This window comes from Acanthochromis polyacanthus, chromosome 23 (genome assembly GCF_021347895.1).
Source record: "Acanthochromis polyacanthus isolate Apoly-LR-REF ecotype Palm Island chromosome 23, KAUST_Apoly_ChrSc, whole genome shotgun sequence".
NCBI classification, from domain to species: Eukaryota; Metazoa; Chordata; class Actinopteri; family Pomacentridae; genus Acanthochromis; species Acanthochromis polyacanthus.
Genome location: NC_067135.1, coordinates 13,865,886 through 13,882,981, shown reverse-complemented (window position 1 = coordinate 13,882,981; position 17,096 = coordinate 13,865,886). Strand labels below are relative to the sequence as shown.

The following is a 17,096-nucleotide window of genomic DNA, read 5'->3' as shown; positions in this document are numbered from 1 at the left end:
GATAAAAGAAAAGAAAACATATTTTCTTCTTCAGAGAAAGCAAAATATTTAATTCATACTTTTTTGTCTTAGATATTAATGAGTGCAAACAGTTTTAACTTAAAAAACAAAGAAAACTGTTGATATGCATAGAACTTTTACATTTGCTACACTAATAAATGAGGAATTAAGCTTGACGATAGCGTCCTCAGAGTGTCATTAAGTTTACAGGCAGCATCATGCTGCATCTCATCTCATTCAAGTCACACACATCGCCTCATGATGTGACTGCTGCCATGTTTCAGATAGCTGAAGCACCCAGTGACAGTCACTAACATCGTTCTCACTCTGTAAAGTCTGCTGAGGTGAATGAATCATCCAGAGTGAACCTGACTGCTCTCTGTAGATGTCGCTAACCCTGTCACATGCGGTGCTGCAGTGCACACATATATTTCCTCTGACGTTTATCATGTCTGGCTATGTTTGGTGGACACAAGTGACCTCTTGTTTCATTGACTGTGTGCGCTGTGCTGTCTCATTCTCAGGTCAGCGGCTCATTTGACAGGGAGGCTGTAACGTTCAAGAAGCTGGTGAAGGGGCACGCCTACTCTGTGACTGCTGTGGACGAGGTGAGTCGCAACACAAAAGAAAAATGGATACGCTTTAAATTATTTGACTGACAACTCCAAAAACTGCACAGATTCATTATGGAGGAGTCTGTGTACGTTCAATTTTAAATCACTGTCCTCTAAAAACTCAACTCAGTGTGTCAAAGTTGTAGCCTAGCCGCACTGGACAACCCACGGCAACGAATTTAATTCTCTGCCAGGGTGGGTCTAGTTACCCTCCATAAGGCTCGAGGCTGGATTCTCCTAAAACTGGCCGGACCAATCACCATGAAGTGTAGAGTCAGAAGACGGGCGTCACGAAGTGACGACAGAGGCGTGACGATTCTGACAGAAACAACCAGCGCACAATAAACAGTTATCTTTCGACTCGGCTTTGGCCACAGCCCTTAAAGATTTGAAGCTAAAATTCAACTTGAAAGATAAACAAAGGACGGCACTGAAGTGTTTCATTGAGAAGAAAGACGTATTTGGACTTATGCCGACGGGATATGGCAAATCCTTAATATACCAGTTGGCTCCGCTGGTTGGGAAGCTAATGGGACTTAGCCACAATCCGCTGGTGCTCTCGGAACTACGTCAGCCTATTCGTTGCGTTGATTGGTTGTATACCTACCCAATTGCTGCAGAGGGATTTGATAGACAACCTTTTAGCCCGCCTCCCTCCCTGTCGAGCTTCCCTAGACCCTTGTGCCGTCAGAAACATGGGTGTAGCATGGCTAGGCTATCAAAGTTGCATATTTGGATGCATTTCACGTCAAAACAATCCTTTCCTGCCTTAAACTTTTGTGTCCTTTAGAATGTGCAGATGTATCGATTCCCTGCATCTCCCTGAAGTTCGAGCACATCAGCTCACCTAAAACTCTACTCAGAGTAAACCTACTACACTTGCAAGTTGTAGCATTGCAGAAATTCAACCCCTAAATCTACCTCTGAGCAACAATAATGATTGAGAAAGTTCCATCCTGCGAGTTGATAGGGTTGTTCGGCAAAGCAATAGAATAATGAGTTGCTCATTGTTATTCTGTAAGAGCTAGCATTTTTTTCCTGTTTGTATTTAAAAATGAAAAGATAAGAAGCTAAACCACTCACTAAGAAACAGAGATCATTGATTCTGAAACGTCCCTGATGTCTGTGTCACATGATGAGTAAAGCCCAGCTCACATGAGGAAATGTGATGAACTCTAATTCCCTGTTTTATACCAAAGGCTCCTTTGATTCAAGTGATTTGAATTATGGCTCGTTTGAGGCTAACCTGATGCAGATACACATGACTGTGTGCAGGCCACTACCCACACAACAGTCAATTCAAAGCATAAATTCCGATGTGTGTCTTTGCCCTCAGGTGGTGTACAGAGGGAATATGACGAAGCTGGTTCGCGTCAGGAACCCATGGGGGGAGGTGGAATGGACTGGAGCCTGGAGTGATAAGTAGGATTTTCACTCAGGATGTAAATTACACAATCTGTTACAGAAGACACCCATGGCCAAATTTCCTGTTGAGACCGACTGGCACTTTAGAGAATTTAAAATCTGTTTCAGGGAGTCTTTGATGATAGTTTGCATTTTGTATAGAGGTTAACAAAAGTTCTTTTATGTCTTTTTTGCTCCCACTGATTGGAAAGAAAGAAATATAAGAGAAAGAGCAGCCAGTGGAGGAGGATGGAGAAATGTAATCCCAGATGTTTGGCCCACTGGTGATGTTACAACACAGCTACAACTGACCACTTTCAACACTTCTTCTCTCCCTGCTGCAATGAATTTACGACTGTATTCTAGATTTTTAATGTGTATTGTATGGCATTGAGATTTTGGATACAAGAAAAGTCCCATGTCAGTTTGTAGTACTGTTTTGATGTCTAAAATCGACTGTTGTGCCAGTTCTCAAGAAACCTTTGACCGAAGAACGTATTATATCTTATATAATAAGTCCTTGACCGAATTAAGTTGTGAAAGCTGGCAGTCAGTTTGAAGTTGAATCTCAAAAATAGCATCTTGTTGGGGTCAGATGGTCACATAGTGAGTTCATGATGCAACTGACCACCAAGTATGTCAGAGATCAGAAGATATTTATTGCTCTGCAGCAGCTGTTAACACTTGGAGGTTATAACAGGGAATGGATGGAGTAGTTTGGGACAACAATGTGACCTCATCAATCTTCTGTCAGCTCCACGGATGTCTAACTGTGGATTTTTAGCCATGTTGGCTGTGGATGTTCAATTTGTTCAATCCAGGCTAAAATGTGTCCGTATCTATTCAGTGGACTGACATTAAATTTCATACAGACGTTCAGGTTCTACAGATAATGTCTCCTGCTGAGTTTTACATTCCAGCGTCTTTTTGTGTACAACAGCTTGGAGGGTGGATGTTTGTGGTAATTTGTTGTTTTAACTATGTGTGATTTCACATTCGAAACCAATGGGATATATTTTTTAAAGATTCATCCATCGGAAATCATTCAGCGACTGAGCAGCCTTGGCAAAGTACTGAGCTTTCTGAGTGCTTTTCTTGTTTGTTAATTGAGACCCAAACCTAAACTCTGTGAAATATTTTGGTAGAATTTTCAGAATTGCATTCATTTTTATACTTGGGCATTTTTGTATTTTTACCCTCAAAAAGCGTGTTACTATGTTCAATACTTCCGAAAATATTGCTTCCACAGCCATGAAATTTGGACACAGGCAAAATTGTTTCCTGCAGATCCAAGTGATTAAATGTCTCCAGCAGACTCCACATTGTGAAATATTGGCTCTTGAAATTGGAAAAAATGAGTGAAATTCTCTAAATTTAGCCAAATATTTTCCAATCCCAGACAACAAATAAGTCAGCTGTGGGCAAAATCTGAGATGATGCAACAGCATATTTCCTGAATTCTGTCTGAACTGACACAAACTGACCTCATCTATAACCTCTTTACTTTCAGTGGATCGTGTATTTTTACGCATTATATGTTTTCTGTGTGAAATCTTCAGCTCCAGAGAGTGGGACAATGTGGATCGCGCCGTCAGAGGTCGGCTACAAAACCGCAGCGAGGACGGTGAATTCTGGTGAGTTTACATCTGAAATGCTGACACTTATGATCGGTGTGAAATCATTTCATCTCAAAAATAAATGAACAAAATGGAATCTTCCAGTCCCTGATGAAATTCAAGCCATCAGAGCTGAAAATGTGATTATATATAGAAGGAATAAACATGGTAGACGTACTCTGCTCCGACACTGTGCATGTATTTTTTCCACATAGCTCTGCTTTATTTCTTTGGTCTGTTTGGTATTTGTGTTACCTTTGTGTCGAAATGTATATATTTGAATTGCCAGGGTAATTTTTTATCTGCGCTAGAACAAAATTCCACTCATGAACTTGTGATGAAAAACAATGGCAACGTGTCCCTTCAGGATGTCGTTCAGCGACTTCCTGCGTGAGTTCAGCCGTCTGGAGATCTGCAACCTGACGGCCGACGCCCTGCAGAACAGCCAGCTGAAGAAGTGGAGCTCCTCGCTGTATCAGAGCGAGTGGAGGAGAGGCAGCACTGCTGGAGGCTGCAGGAACTACCCAGGTATGAACGAGCAGAGTGATGAAAGGAGGAGTGCAAGAAACATGTGGAAGACAAATGGAAACATAATGTCATATTTTTGTGCGTTTCATGGAATAAAACCCACTCACCAGACCCATGTCAGAACCTCATGGTGTTAAATTTTGCCTGAGGAGCACTGGATACCCCGTTTGCTTTTTATTCAGTACAAAAATGTTAAAACCATGCTGGTGCCAAAGCAGGGAGGGAAGACTTGGATGAATTCCCTGAAGGAATGCGAACCAGTGACTCCTATTTAAACAGTGAGCAATAAAACAATGGCCCGTTTTCTGAATAAATTCTGGAAATGCCCCGTCATGACATGCACGGAAGGAGAGTCTGCTTTCTGGATTTATTGTAATGTGGAGTATGAAATGGGTTTTTTGCTTCTCAATTTAAAAAAAGCACTACTTTTTTAAAAGCTAATCTATTATTTAGATTACTGTTGTTCTACTTGTGATGAATCTTGTCACAAAAGTGTCCTTCAGTATTTATTGTGACAGACTGGCCTGTGGATAAAGTAATTACAAGCCATATTACTACCATTAGAGCTTGAATAAAGCAACAATCTGACCTGTTCACATCTTGTCTTCAGCAACTTTTTGGCTGAATCCTCAGTTCAAGATCGAGCTGCAGCATCCAGACACGCCCGGCCAATCAGACTGCAGCTTTTTGGTTGCTCTCATGCAGAAGGACCGAAGGAAGAAACGGCGAGAGGGCAAAGACATGGAGACCATCGGGTTTGCCGTCTACGAGGTTCGAGCTCTTCACAAAAACTCAGCATGTTGAACTTAACCTCGTGTGCACTTTAAAAACCCTATCAACATGTTTTGACCACGTGACTGAAGTTTTATTTCTTATGCAAACAAATACACTACCCTTTAAAAGTCACACTTTTATTCAATCATCAATTAGCCTTTCAACACCATTAGCTAACACAATGTAGCATTAGTGTATCTTTTCTTTTCTTTTCATATCATTGATAATATTGTTCTTTCTGTTGTCCTTGCAGGTTCCAAATGAGGTATGAGTTCATATATTTTCCACTTTCAGGTAAATTAGGAATAGAATAAAGTGCTAATGCTAACTCGTTACCTCCCATCTCAGTTCAAAGGGAGGTCAGGAGTTCACCTCAAGCGAGATTTTTTCCTCACCCACGCCTCCAGCGCTCGCTCAGAGCTCTTCATCAACTTGCGGGAGGTCAGCTCGCGGTTGCGGCTGCCGGCTGGCGAGTACATCATCGTCCCCTCCACCTTTGAGCCCCACAAAGAGGCCGACTTCTGCCTCAGGGTTTTCTCCGAGAAGCCTGCCAACTCTGAGTGAGTGGCTTCAGCCGTGGCCAACATGTTCGAGGTGGAAAATGAGCGAAGATGAGGGCTTTTGTGGAACTAATGAGTATAAGGAAGTGTAGCATTGACCCATTCATCTGATAAACACACTGAGATGAGGTGATGATAAGGTGATGAAAACAGTGGTTTGTCAGTATGCAACAAATGACCAAAAAAAGCTAATGAAATACAAACATTTTGGATAGATTTTGACCCTCTTAACTCTAACTAGTTTCTTGGTGTTTTTTTTTTTGTTCCTGTCACATTTAAATTAAATCTCATCTACTCAGTGGAATAACATTAATGGCATCAATAAAAATCAGAGAAGTTTCATTTCTTTGATTATTTATTTTACAAATATGGAAAACAATCCAATTAATTCCTTGTCTCCTATTTACTTTGTGCAATGCAACCTGCAGTTCAGCCTAGTTCAGTGGAAAAGTCACCTGTCAACTAATGGCTTCACATCTTTACTGAGAAGCACAGATGTTTTTGTTTTTTTGAGCAAATGTTTAATTTTTGGTATATTTTTAAAGGAGACACTTAGAATAAAGTGATTTTTTGGGCTTTTATTGTATAGGAACGTGGCGAAAGAGATGAAACATGGGTAAAAGACGTGCAGTCACTAACCATGGGCTGGATTCAAACCCATGACCGCTGCATTGGGGATTATAGCCACTGTTTATGGGTCGTCCGCTCAGCCATCCAAGCCATCTGGGTGCACAGAATAGAATGATTTTGATGAAATATCACAATTTTAAACTTGGATTTGACAAATTGTTCCAGACTGAGCATCATGTCACAGATGACTAGTTAAAGGAACACTGAAAAGTTAAAAATCCGGCAGTTGTTTTAGTTTTTCTTGATCTTGTAAATGGTGTAATTTTTGCTATTTTGTAAGCATAAATTTTGGGGTTCAGAGAGTAAAAGAGCTTATCGCTTCAGCACATACTTTAATTCCATTTTCTTCTTCTTTGCTCATCAGGGAACTCGATGATGACGTTGTAGCGGAGCTCCCATCAGAGGTATAAGAGAGAAGACTGACACTTTGAACACATGACTGCACATGCTGTGTTAAAGAAATAGTGAATCGAGCAAATTTCTGTTTCAGACTTATCTAGATGAGAGCCAGATCGATGCAGGCTTCAAGAATCTCTTCCGTCAGCTGGCAGGAGCGGTAAGTTTGCTGTCACACTGGCAGGAGGTGGAGTAGTAGTTTGGAGAAGAAGTGGTTCACTGTACTGTAAATGAACAGATGAGGTTTAATCAGACTGACCTCTGCGTGTGACCACAGGACATGGAGATCAGCGTCACAGAGCTGCAAACCATTCTGAACAGGATCATCAGCAAACGTTAGTAAACTGTGCAAATCGTTCTCTTCATTATCATTTTTGCCTTTGTGGAATTAGTTTATTTATTATAAATTTTAAATGTCATGTGCCCATTTTGGTCGTAGGTTTTTCCGTATAAACTGTTAAATATGTTCTTGTCCTTGTTTCTGCTTTCTTCCTGCTGAAAACAGATAAAGACCTGAAGACAGACGGCTTCACAAAAGAAGCTTGTCGCAGTATGATAAACCTCATGGATGTATCCTTCAGATTCTATCAGCTCAGTTTTTATTGTTCTAACATCGAGGTCAGCCGTCTCCAACCTTTTTTGCACCATGGACCAGTTTCAAGCAAGACAATTTTCTACGGACCAGTCATTGTGCACATAATCTTTTTTTTTTAAAGTGTCCCAAACGAATAAAATTGCTTTTATTGCTAAATATATATTTACTTTTTCTTTTGTCTCAGCATCGATTCTCCTCCTCTTTTCAAAGAAGCTCTCCAGAGACAATTGTTTTGAGTCAAATGCAAGAAAGCCATCTAGTCATTTTTCAAAATAAAACACCCTGCACACTCTGCCGGAAGTAAAATAAAAAGTTTTTGTTCTTTCTGTGCGGCCTGATACCAAACAACCAATGGTCTTGTGCTGGTCTGCAGCCCGGTGGCTGAGGATCGCTGATCTAGGACACTGGAAAAATTTAGAAAACAGGCTCACTGTTGTCTTTTTGAGTCCTTCTTCTCTTTCCCTCTGGAGTTTTGACCTCCTGTGAGCTTTAAAATGCTGTAAAAAGTTCATCCACTGACCTTGACGTGGTCCTTAACTTCTCCGTCAGACCGATGGCAGCGGTAAGCTGGGCCTGTCTGAGTTCCATGTCCTCTGGGAAAAGATTAAACGATACCTGGTGAGACTGAGCACTGATTGGTCAAACAGGGAGTCAGGCTAAATATTGGTTTTGAATGTGATTCACGGTTCTTGCGTCACACTTTGCTTTATTTTGACAGCGGGCCAGTTCACTGTTTTTGTTTGACGTCTAACTCCTGGTTCCTTTCCATTTTCCTTTCTTTTTTACGTCATTTTCTCCATGTGTGTGTGCTATGTCAGACTATATTCAGGCAGTTTGACCTGGACAAATCGGGCACCATGAGCTCCTATGAGATGAGGATGGCTCTTGAATCTGCAGGTACAGTTCGTTTTAGTGGTAAAACCAGAAAAGCTACAGACAGATGAGGCAGTTTTGAAAGTGTTGCTGCTGGGTTGCGAGTTAGTCGTCCGCTTTCCTTCAGGTTTCAAGCTGACCAACCACCTGTTCCAGCTGATCATCCTGCGGTACACGGAGGACGACATGGCGGTCGACTTTGACAACTTTGTCACCTGTCTGGTCAGACTGGAGACGATGTTCAGTGAGTTGCATTGCTGCAGTCCTTTAGCGCCTTACAGCAACAGTTCACCTGCTTATTATCTCATTTCAGTAGCAATAAAAAGAGGCAAAAGGGCCACTACACAGCTTGTTCCTTGCCTGTCTCTCTGCAGAAACCTTTAAGACCATGGACACAGATGCAGACGGGGAAATAGCCCTAAACTTCGTTCAGGTACGACTGAGCAAATCCTCCCCAAACTTTACTTTTCATACAGATTCATATACACTGTGCATGCAGTGCTTATGATTTATTCTCATTCCCATTCTCTCCTTGTCCCACAGTGGATCACCCTGACCATGTTTGCCTAGAAACCAGTGACTCTGCAGCTGTTGCACTGCGTCCTGGTGCAGCTCCAGGCCCAGTTATCTGTTGTTTTCAGAAGTGCCTTTCCTCCTCCAGCTCTTCCTCTCCTCCATGTTGCTTGGTGCTGAGGCCGTCTGATGCTTTAAAGGACACCTGGGGATTCATCTTTACAGTGCCTGTTTTGGAATCGTGTGCCAATCCTTCATTTGTCGCCTGTTTTGCCAACTGAAAGAAGCTAGCTGTTAGCTCTGTGATAGCACTGACAGAGAGCCGAGACAAACATTTCTGAAGGCAGAGCAAAAATACATGTAGTGTTTAAATTTTAGTGAATGGAGACAAACTTGTATGTTTTATGGAAAGGTAGCTTTATATGACTCCTTCGCCAAGCTGTAGTCAAAGTTTAAAGGACGGCTACGGACCAAAGCTATGGTTAAAAATAGTCAATAATGGCATGTAAAATAAATTGAACTACAAATAATCACATAAATTGTGAGAGGGAAAATCGCATAACTACTCATCTTCACATTGTGTCTTCAGCAGAATTAGTTTTTCCTCAGTCTGGTTTATTGATTCCATTTAATCCTCGAAATGATAGTCATTCATTCTTTTTTTGTACATGCCAGCTACAGCTGCAACTAAAGATTATTTTCATTGTTCATTTACCTGTTAATTATATTCTCGATTAGTTATTTGATCTATAAACTGTTTCCCAAAGTCCAAGATGGCAAACTCAAATGTCTTGTTTTGTGCACAAACCCAAAGATATTCAGTTTACTGTCATTGAAGAGCAAAGAAACCAAAAATATTCACATTTAAGAAGCTTGAATCAGACAATTTCTACTTTTTCTTTTCAAACAAACCTGTTCATCAAAATAATCGAGTTGAGAGCTTGAATAGCTTTAATGTCAGCCAGATGTCCATCTTTGGTTTACTCAAGTTTGCCAGTTCAGTTTCAAAGTAGTGTTTTTTGCTGACCACTGCTCTGTAACTGAAGCAAGAAGATTACTTATGCCTCCACTGTGAATATCCTGAATCTTGATTTTTGCCTCCTTTTAAAGTGATCCACTTAGAATTAGCCATCAATTATGACTCATTAGTGATGAAGTTTGTGTTCAAATTTATACATAATAGGCACTCAGTTTTAACTGGTGACATTGATCTGCAGAAGTCAATCATTTGTGCTTGAGGACAATCTTCAGGACGTTGCGCTTCAATCTTATTCTTTGTATAAAGAAGTCGCTGCCTGTCAGTTATCACAGTGTCGGTGCCATATGTGGTCCAAGTGAAGAGCTGCCAGCTGTTCAGGCTTGTTCTTCAGCCTACTCCATGTAACATTCAGTCTGTGTGAATGTGCGTATCGATCGCGAGCAGGTCCTCTGCTGCAGGCCTGACACTTTCTGTTTACATCTTGTGCCAAACGTTGCTTTCACCTCAGCACTGAGGGCTCCTGAAGCTTTACTGGGCCCCTGCAGTTTCTGCAGAGACAATGGCGGTGTACTGTATCATAGAGAATGTGTTCTATAACCCAACTCCTGTTTCATACATACGGGCTTATCATTATGCATGGCACTTTTTACAGACTTGTTTTTAAAAAAATATGAAAAAAAAAATATCTCGCCTTTTAAGTAAGTGCTGCAACTAGATTTCATAGTTAAAAAGGGACGCGTCAACCTTGCTTAATCTTTCCTTTTGAAGGGAACAAGATGTCAATATTTTAGGTGAAGGTTAACAATTATGCAAGACGGATGGCTACTTTGTGTGCATGCGTTGTGAAATGTGACATGTTCTCTGCTGCCTGCCTAACTTCTGTTAAACTGGAGGGAGCAAGAGTTGTATTTGAAGAGCAGTATTCCGTGTATGTGGATCTACAAGACATTAAGAGTGCTTCAAATGCCAAAACTGTTTGTTCTGCCGATTAATATTCAATCTTTTTTCATATTGTCTGAAGTAAATGGAAGAATTACATTTGCTTATCATCAAATGTGACTGCCAAATCCTTTTTTTTTTTTTTTTTTGCAAGTTAAAGCTTATGTAACCTTATGTAATGTTTACAGTAGTAACATTCTGGGTTCCCTTGAACCTGTTCATCATACAATACATGGGTTCAACTTTGAGAATAAACATTGGGAGATTTTCGTGACTTTCTGAATCCATCTTTGATTTATATTTGCACTGAGTATGTCGATCAAAGGAGAGGATAGCCATTTCTAATGTGTATAAATCAAAAATAACTCCCCTCTGCACTAAAATGAACCACACAAACAAACTAAACATCGTAATAAATAGTACTTTTAGTAACAAGTCATATTAAAAAAACAAGCACAGTAAAATACCATAAGTCTGCTAATGTACACATTTCAACAACATCATAATATTAAGCTCTTTACAGCAGATTTAGGCTCATTGTTAAGTTAAATTGCAGACATTTATACAAGTTGATCACATATTTTAAGTTAGAACAAATACAGCTTATTTACAAAAACAAAAAAAAACTGAGAAGCTACTTTGTTTTGGAGCTGCTCAGTGGAGGAATGTTGGTCATATTGGGCAGAGTGACATGAAAACAAAGGCTGTGTGCATTATTTCAGTTTACATACACATCAGGGTGAGATTTTTCATCATCTTTTGACCCAAGAAAAACACAGCTCACCTAAAAGACAAAATAAGTGGAATTTTCTTTGGCACGACAGCAACTAACGGCCACCACATCAAGTGTCCTCGAGTTGTACCAGAAGACCAAACTAAAGCATCTCTTAGGCGAAGTTGTTGTTGTGTTCGATCTTGGTCACCATGGTGAAAACCAGCCGCTCCAGCTGCTCCGCTCGCTGCTTCCCCGTCTGGAGAACCTCCTCGTGGTTGGCCTTCTCCTCGCTGTCGTAATCCATCACCGCCTGGTTGGTGATCAGCGAGAGGGCGAAGACGCGCATGCCGCAGTGGCGCGCCACGATCACCTCGTGGGCCGTGCTCATGCCTGGCAGGAGAAATAGGAGTCACGTTAAAACATGAGGATGAAAGAGCTAAATTTGTCATTTTACAACTTAAACCATGACATGTGATGTAAGGCTTTAAGTCTCCATAGCTGTACCAAAACTATATATGAGCATATAATGTGCATTTTCACCAAAAAAAAACTTCTTTGACGCAACTTTTAAAGGTTCAATCATTGCTGCCAAAGAGTCACATGCAAATGGTTTGGCAAATTGTTGATTGATGAAGCAAATCCAATCCTTCCCCACTTCATAAATGCCTTTCACTGTGTTTCAATTTGCTTCTTTTCAGATATTTAAACCAATGGTTGCTGGATGTTACCGCAAAGTTTGAAGATTTCACATAATCTCCTCATGACAGTTCCTGCCATGTCTTCAAGTTCTAATTTGCCTAATGAAGCTTTGAGAGAAGTGTTTCCATGCAAAACCATGCTCTAAACTTTTACGCATGCCCAGATTACAGCTATTTGTTAATGTCATTTTTCTGTCTGATATGCCTAAGAAGTTGCTGCCAGGGTTGATTTTACCTGATAACACAAGAAAACTAAAAACTAAGAAAATATCCAACTTCTTCATACAATTGTGTTCAAATATTCTCTACTGGTGGTTAATAATCAACATCGTGTCCATGAACACTACTCACCGACAGCATCAGCGCCCAGTTTGTGCAGCATGCGGCACTCAGCAATCGTCTCGAATGACGGTCCGCCCAACACGCAGTAGACGCCCTCCTTCAGGAAGTCTCCATAACCGAGCTCCTGTCCCACGTCCATGGCCAGCTGCTGCAGCTCTCTGTCATATGCATCGGACATGCAGGGGAAACGCACACCAAACCTGCCAAAGGACGGAATGAGAAAACCAGTCAGTGAAGGAGAAATCAGGAAGAACATTGCTGAGGTTTGCCAGGTTTGGTGTTGCAAGACTGTACTTGCGCAAACACATCCTTAAATGTCTGCATTATAAAGACTGTAGAAGAACAACATGTACCTCTCATCATTGGGTCCTGCCAGTGGATTGTTGCCTGCGAAACCGGGCATGTTCAGGTGGTCTTTGATGATCATGATGTCTCCGACTTTAAAGTCATGATTGAGGCCTCCGGCTGCATTAGTCAGCATCACCGTTTCAACCCCGAGCAGCTTAAAGATGCGCATCGGCAGTGTGATCTGAAGAAACACACACAGTCCATACATAAAGACATTATGTAATCACTCATGAGGCACTTTGGTTTCAAGCAGCATGACTGAATATGTAGCATTTCTTAAAAGGTCACGGATTACATCTAACATTGCATTTTTAATGACGTCAAACCAAGTTGGGTTCAAGAGTGCACTCATAGGAACTTCTGCAGGACAAACTCACCTTCTGGATTGGATAGCCTTCGTACAGGTGGAAGCGGCCCTGCATGCAAACACACGGCCGTCCCTTCAAGGTGCCGAACACCAGCCGTCCTGCATGTCCGTGCACTGCGAGAAGCAAATACAACCAGTCAGTAAAGACGAGGAGTTTAAGGTGGAGAACCTGAACCTGAGAGGTTTGCTGTCTCACCAGTGCTCTGTGGGAAGTTGGGGATGTCCTTGTAGTTGAAGGCCACCTGGTCCTTCAACATGTCAGCCAGACCTCCGAGCCCTGAGCCGCACACGATGCCCACCGTGGGTCGGACGTCCGTCTGGGCCAGCAGCCAATCAGCAGTGGCCTTGCAGTCCTCGTAGCTGTAGCTGGATGACATGAAAATAAAGTCAGGATGACACTCCAGGAACTGAACACAAAGATTAGGGCTTCATTGGCTTCAAATGATGGGAAAAACTTTTTAATCAAGCTGGGAATGAAACACAGTGACCATGAACTGATCAACAATAAAGAATCTGACAGTGACTTTTGTATTTTGGGATTTTTTTGCACATCTTTGTGCCACGTCTTGCTACCGAGATCAGCTTTGTGGCTTCTCCTTGCCCCCTCATTCATTTAGTAACATGTGATGTGATCATTACTATCAACTTACAGTACAGCAGCTTTTTTTCTGGGCAGCAAGCCCAATCTGAGGACTAATAAGGGTATGACTTTTAACAGGACACACACATACACACATTCCTCCAGATATACAGCCTGCCATATCCACTTCACATTCACTTGGCTGCTCTTTTTAAATCCCTTTAATTAAATAAAATATTAGTTTCAGCAGAGTAACTCCTACTTCACTGTGAAAGATGCACTGAAGTTGTAGGCAGAATGGTTTTTCACTTAGTCCCTGCTGCTCAGAGCATGTGCGTAATATTTTGGCCCTCAGCCAAATTTATTGCTCAACGTCCCAACCCACCGATGAAGGCACCATGTGTTCAGCAGCATGGTCAGAGAAAACCTGAGAGCACAGTCTGTTCAACAGTCTACTCACCCTTTGTTGGCTTCTGGAAACATTTCTGAAGATTGAATGAAGTATCTGAGGTAAGAAAAAAGTACAAGTGTGGCTGCGCACAAGTTCCAAAGAGGAAAAAAAGTGGAATCAAAGCAGCTGCGAGCCTGAATGAAATATTATAATAGAGCTGGGTGGAAAACGATTAAAAAAATCTTCTTTAGAATGTTTTTATTCTTCTGTTGCTCAGTCCTGTTGAAGTCTTCTGTTCTTGTGTCAGAGGCGCAGTCGCCGGGTTTATTATAAGCCCGCAGACTGCGCTCCTCCTCCAAATGACGCATGTAGCTGCGGCAGCTTCATTGGCTCTGGGACACACCTTCAGCAGAACATACGTGGATGTTTAACTGGACGTCCTCTCCCCTCCTTGTTTCCAGAAGACACATTCACTGTAAATCTTTACTGAAAATGTTCAGCAGGAAATCACAGCTTTGGCATCATCCACTCATCAGTTCATGTTAGTAAATAATCAATCTGCTCTCTTTATTGATTACCCTTCCGGTTATTGTCCCAGATGCAAAATCAGATATGATGGCAGATCAGTGCAGCTTTGGTTGGAAAATATTTAGTTTCCAGCATCACGTGTGTCTGAATCCACCTGATTGTTGCTGCTGTTGTCGTCATCAGTCAGAAAAAAACTTTGTTTTGATGGAGTGTGTACATATAGTTCCAGAAATTGGCGCATGCTCAGTTAACACAAAACATACGAGTTACAGAGCAATGTAGAACAACTACTGGTTTATAGAGACTTCTCATCATACATAACCTAATGTTATCACATATATTCTTCTAATTTGATCAAAAATTAACATTTCTTTTCAATGTCTCATTTATTTTGTTTTATTTGTTTCATAACGAATCTATAAACAATTATATGTTAATAATAATGATAATATTGGTATTATTGTGATTATTAGTATTTTCATGCATCAACAACAACACTGACAACAATAATATTACTATTAATAATATTTAGTTTGACTAATATTACCTACATGGTCACTTAAAAAAAATACAATTTACATATCAGCTCAATAAGCTCAAAAACTAAAATATATATAATAATGTATAAATGATCTATAGATACTTAAACATCTTTGGAGTTGCACTACTGGATGAAACAAGGCCTGTCTGTTTAACTATCTTATATAAGATATCACTTTGGAAGGACACATTTTGCATCCCAAGTTAATCTTTTTTAATCTCACAAAAATAGTCGATTTAAATAATTACAAATGCGCTTTCACTTCACTAAAATTATGTGTCTATAACATTTATATTTTTAAATTGTTGCATGATTACTTCCAATGTGTATTTTTTTTAGAAACATCAGAAGCGATTGTGGTTCTAAATGTCTTTTTAATTTGTTTCTTTTGTGCAATCAGCTGCTGCTCTCTTGTGCTGTGTTGTCACATTCTGAAAAGCACAAAAAGACATTTGATAAAGCAGGAGAGCACAAACTGTTACATGCATTAATTTACTACCCACCATAATCCACCTCTGAAGCAATGCTTCCAGATAAGGACCCAAATCAAGGCATGTTTATGATGGTTTGTTCACTCAGACTGTGCGTTGTTTCAAAGAAGATCCTTCACTGGCAGTTGTGCATGACTCACCCAGTCCCACATGTTTGTGCGTGAGTTGTAAATGAGAAACAATACAATCCATTAAGTCGTAAAAATGCACTGAATCCATGTTGCTGGGTCACAGTTACACATTGTACTTGTACATGTTGCAAGTGTACACACAAACACGCACAATCACGAGGAACATCACCTGGACTGAACATCCTGTAATCGATGTGCCATAAGATGGAAACAAATTCAAGGGGCGTGTGAAGGAGCAGAACGACACAGATCAGCAGATTTATTTTCACATTTGAGCAGCAGAGAGGAGATAGCTGATCTCCTAGTGGTGGAAAAAGGTCTCAAGTCCTTAAATAAAATCAAAGAATCAAGATCCTAATGTGAACGACTGCACTGCAAGTTGAAGTCCTGCATTTAAAGTCACACTACAGTTGAGGTCCACAAGTATGACCGGAAAAATGCAGTTTAGGCATGGAAAAAAAAGAAGTTCTTTATAGATATTGCAGGACAATGACAATAAAGTGACAAAGGAAGGAGAAGTGTACAAGAATGATGTGCAACAATGCTGCATCGTGAAGATCTGAGGAAGGCCCGTGTGAGTTCTAAATGAGGGTATTTGAGGTCATATGGGGAGTTAATAATCACAAGCTGACCAAACACTGTTGCTCCAGAACAATCAAGTGGATTATTTACCGTATACAACAGAAGGGCACCATCACTTAAATGTCAAATGACACTGCATGACCGTAAAGTAATTGCATTATTTCTAAGTTGAACAGGGTATCTGCCTAAACAGTTTTGCTTTACTCTATAATATGAGATTCACATCTTTATTTTTTTCAATATTTAGGACATACATCTTTACTTTTGGGCGTAGTGGTTAGCACTTTCGCCTTGCAGCAAGAAGATCCCTGGTTTGAATCCCGGGGTGGGCCTGGGATCTTTCTGCATGGAGTTTGCATGTTCTCCCTGTGCATGCGTGGGTTTTCTCCGGGCACTCCGGCTTCCTCCCGCAGTCCAAAAATATGCTGAGGTTAATTGAGTACTCTGAATTGCCCGTAGGTGTGAATGCGAGTGTGATTGTTCGTCTGTGTATGTGGCCCTGCAACAGACTGGTGACCTGTCCAGGGTGTCCCCTGCCTTCGCCCGAGTCAGCTGGGATAGGCTCCAGCACCCCCCGCGACCCTAGTGAGGATAAAGCGGTGTATAGAGGATGGATGGATCTTTACTTTTGATGACAGACTCTCAGTGTTGCACAAATTTATGGAGATTCTGCTCCTTTGTGTGTGTGACTCCACATTTCTCTTTAAAATACCCCAAAAGGGTTTCAGATCGCCTTGATGCTGAAATATTCCTCTTCTGTCAAGTTTCTGCAGACTAACAACCGTCTTGCAGCCATTGTTGGGGTATCCACATGCATTCATGCTGCATCTACAATCTCCCAACACTGTTTCCAGTCAAGCAGCCCCACACCACCACGCTCCCACGTCCATGCTTTGCTGTCAGGACTATGCATTTACTGTGGTAGTCCTGTACAGCTTCACACCAAACATCCGGGGTTCCA

The 17,096-nt window shown here is 41.1% G+C and overlaps 2 protein-coding genes and 1 long non-coding RNA gene across 3 annotated transcripts in view; 1 reads left to right on the top strand and 2 right to left on the bottom strand.

The window, feature by feature from the left end:
* Nucleotides 1–11,080, top strand: part of capn1 (calpain 1) — a 35,383-nt gene extending 24,303 nt beyond the window's left edge. The window contains exons 7-22 of the mRNA XM_022221177.2: nucleotides 525–608; nucleotides 1,951–2,036; nucleotides 3,578–3,652; nucleotides 4,002–4,162; nucleotides 4,773–4,933; nucleotides 5,190–5,201; nucleotides 5,285–5,496; nucleotides 6,491–6,530; nucleotides 6,617–6,682; nucleotides 6,800–6,857; nucleotides 7,028–7,092; nucleotides 7,667–7,735; nucleotides 7,936–8,014; nucleotides 8,118–8,234; nucleotides 8,365–8,423; nucleotides 8,534–11,080. Coding sequence (XP_022076869.1) covers nucleotides 525–608; nucleotides 1,951–2,036; nucleotides 3,578–3,652; nucleotides 4,002–4,162; nucleotides 4,773–4,933; nucleotides 5,190–5,201; nucleotides 5,285–5,496; nucleotides 6,491–6,530; nucleotides 6,617–6,682; nucleotides 6,800–6,857; nucleotides 7,028–7,092; nucleotides 7,667–7,735; nucleotides 7,936–8,014; nucleotides 8,118–8,234; nucleotides 8,365–8,423; nucleotides 8,534–8,560 — 1,371 coding nt within the window. The 3' untranslated portion in view covers nucleotides 8,561–11,080. The remainder of the gene's footprint in view (nucleotides 1–524; nucleotides 609–1,950; nucleotides 2,037–3,577; nucleotides 3,653–4,001; nucleotides 4,163–4,772; nucleotides 4,934–5,189; nucleotides 5,202–5,284; nucleotides 5,497–6,490; nucleotides 6,531–6,616; nucleotides 6,683–6,799; nucleotides 6,858–7,027; nucleotides 7,093–7,666; nucleotides 7,736–7,935; nucleotides 8,015–8,117; nucleotides 8,235–8,364; nucleotides 8,424–8,533) is intronic.
* LOC127532312 (uncharacterized) lies at nucleotides 6,055–6,599 on the bottom strand. The gene is made up of 2 exons (XR_007939690.1): nucleotides 6,458–6,599; nucleotides 6,055–6,219 (listed from the first exon to the last, which is right to left on the bottom strand). It is a non-coding gene; the product is annotated as an uncharacterized LOC127532312 (long non-coding RNA).
* On the bottom strand, nucleotides 10,829–14,172 carry pnp5a (purine nucleoside phosphorylase 5a). Its single transcript, XM_022187907.2, has 6 exons — nucleotides 13,932–14,172; nucleotides 13,088–13,257; nucleotides 12,902–13,005; nucleotides 12,530–12,705; nucleotides 12,186–12,376; nucleotides 10,829–11,526 (listed from the first exon to the last, which is right to left on the bottom strand). The coding sequence occupies exons 1-6, from the start codon at nucleotides 13,952–13,954 to the stop codon at nucleotides 11,309–11,311; spliced, it is 882 nt and encodes a 293-aa protein (XP_022043599.1). The 5' UTR covers nucleotides 13,955–14,172; the 3' UTR covers nucleotides 10,829–11,308.
* Nucleotides 14,173–17,096: the final 2,924 nt, after the last annotated feature.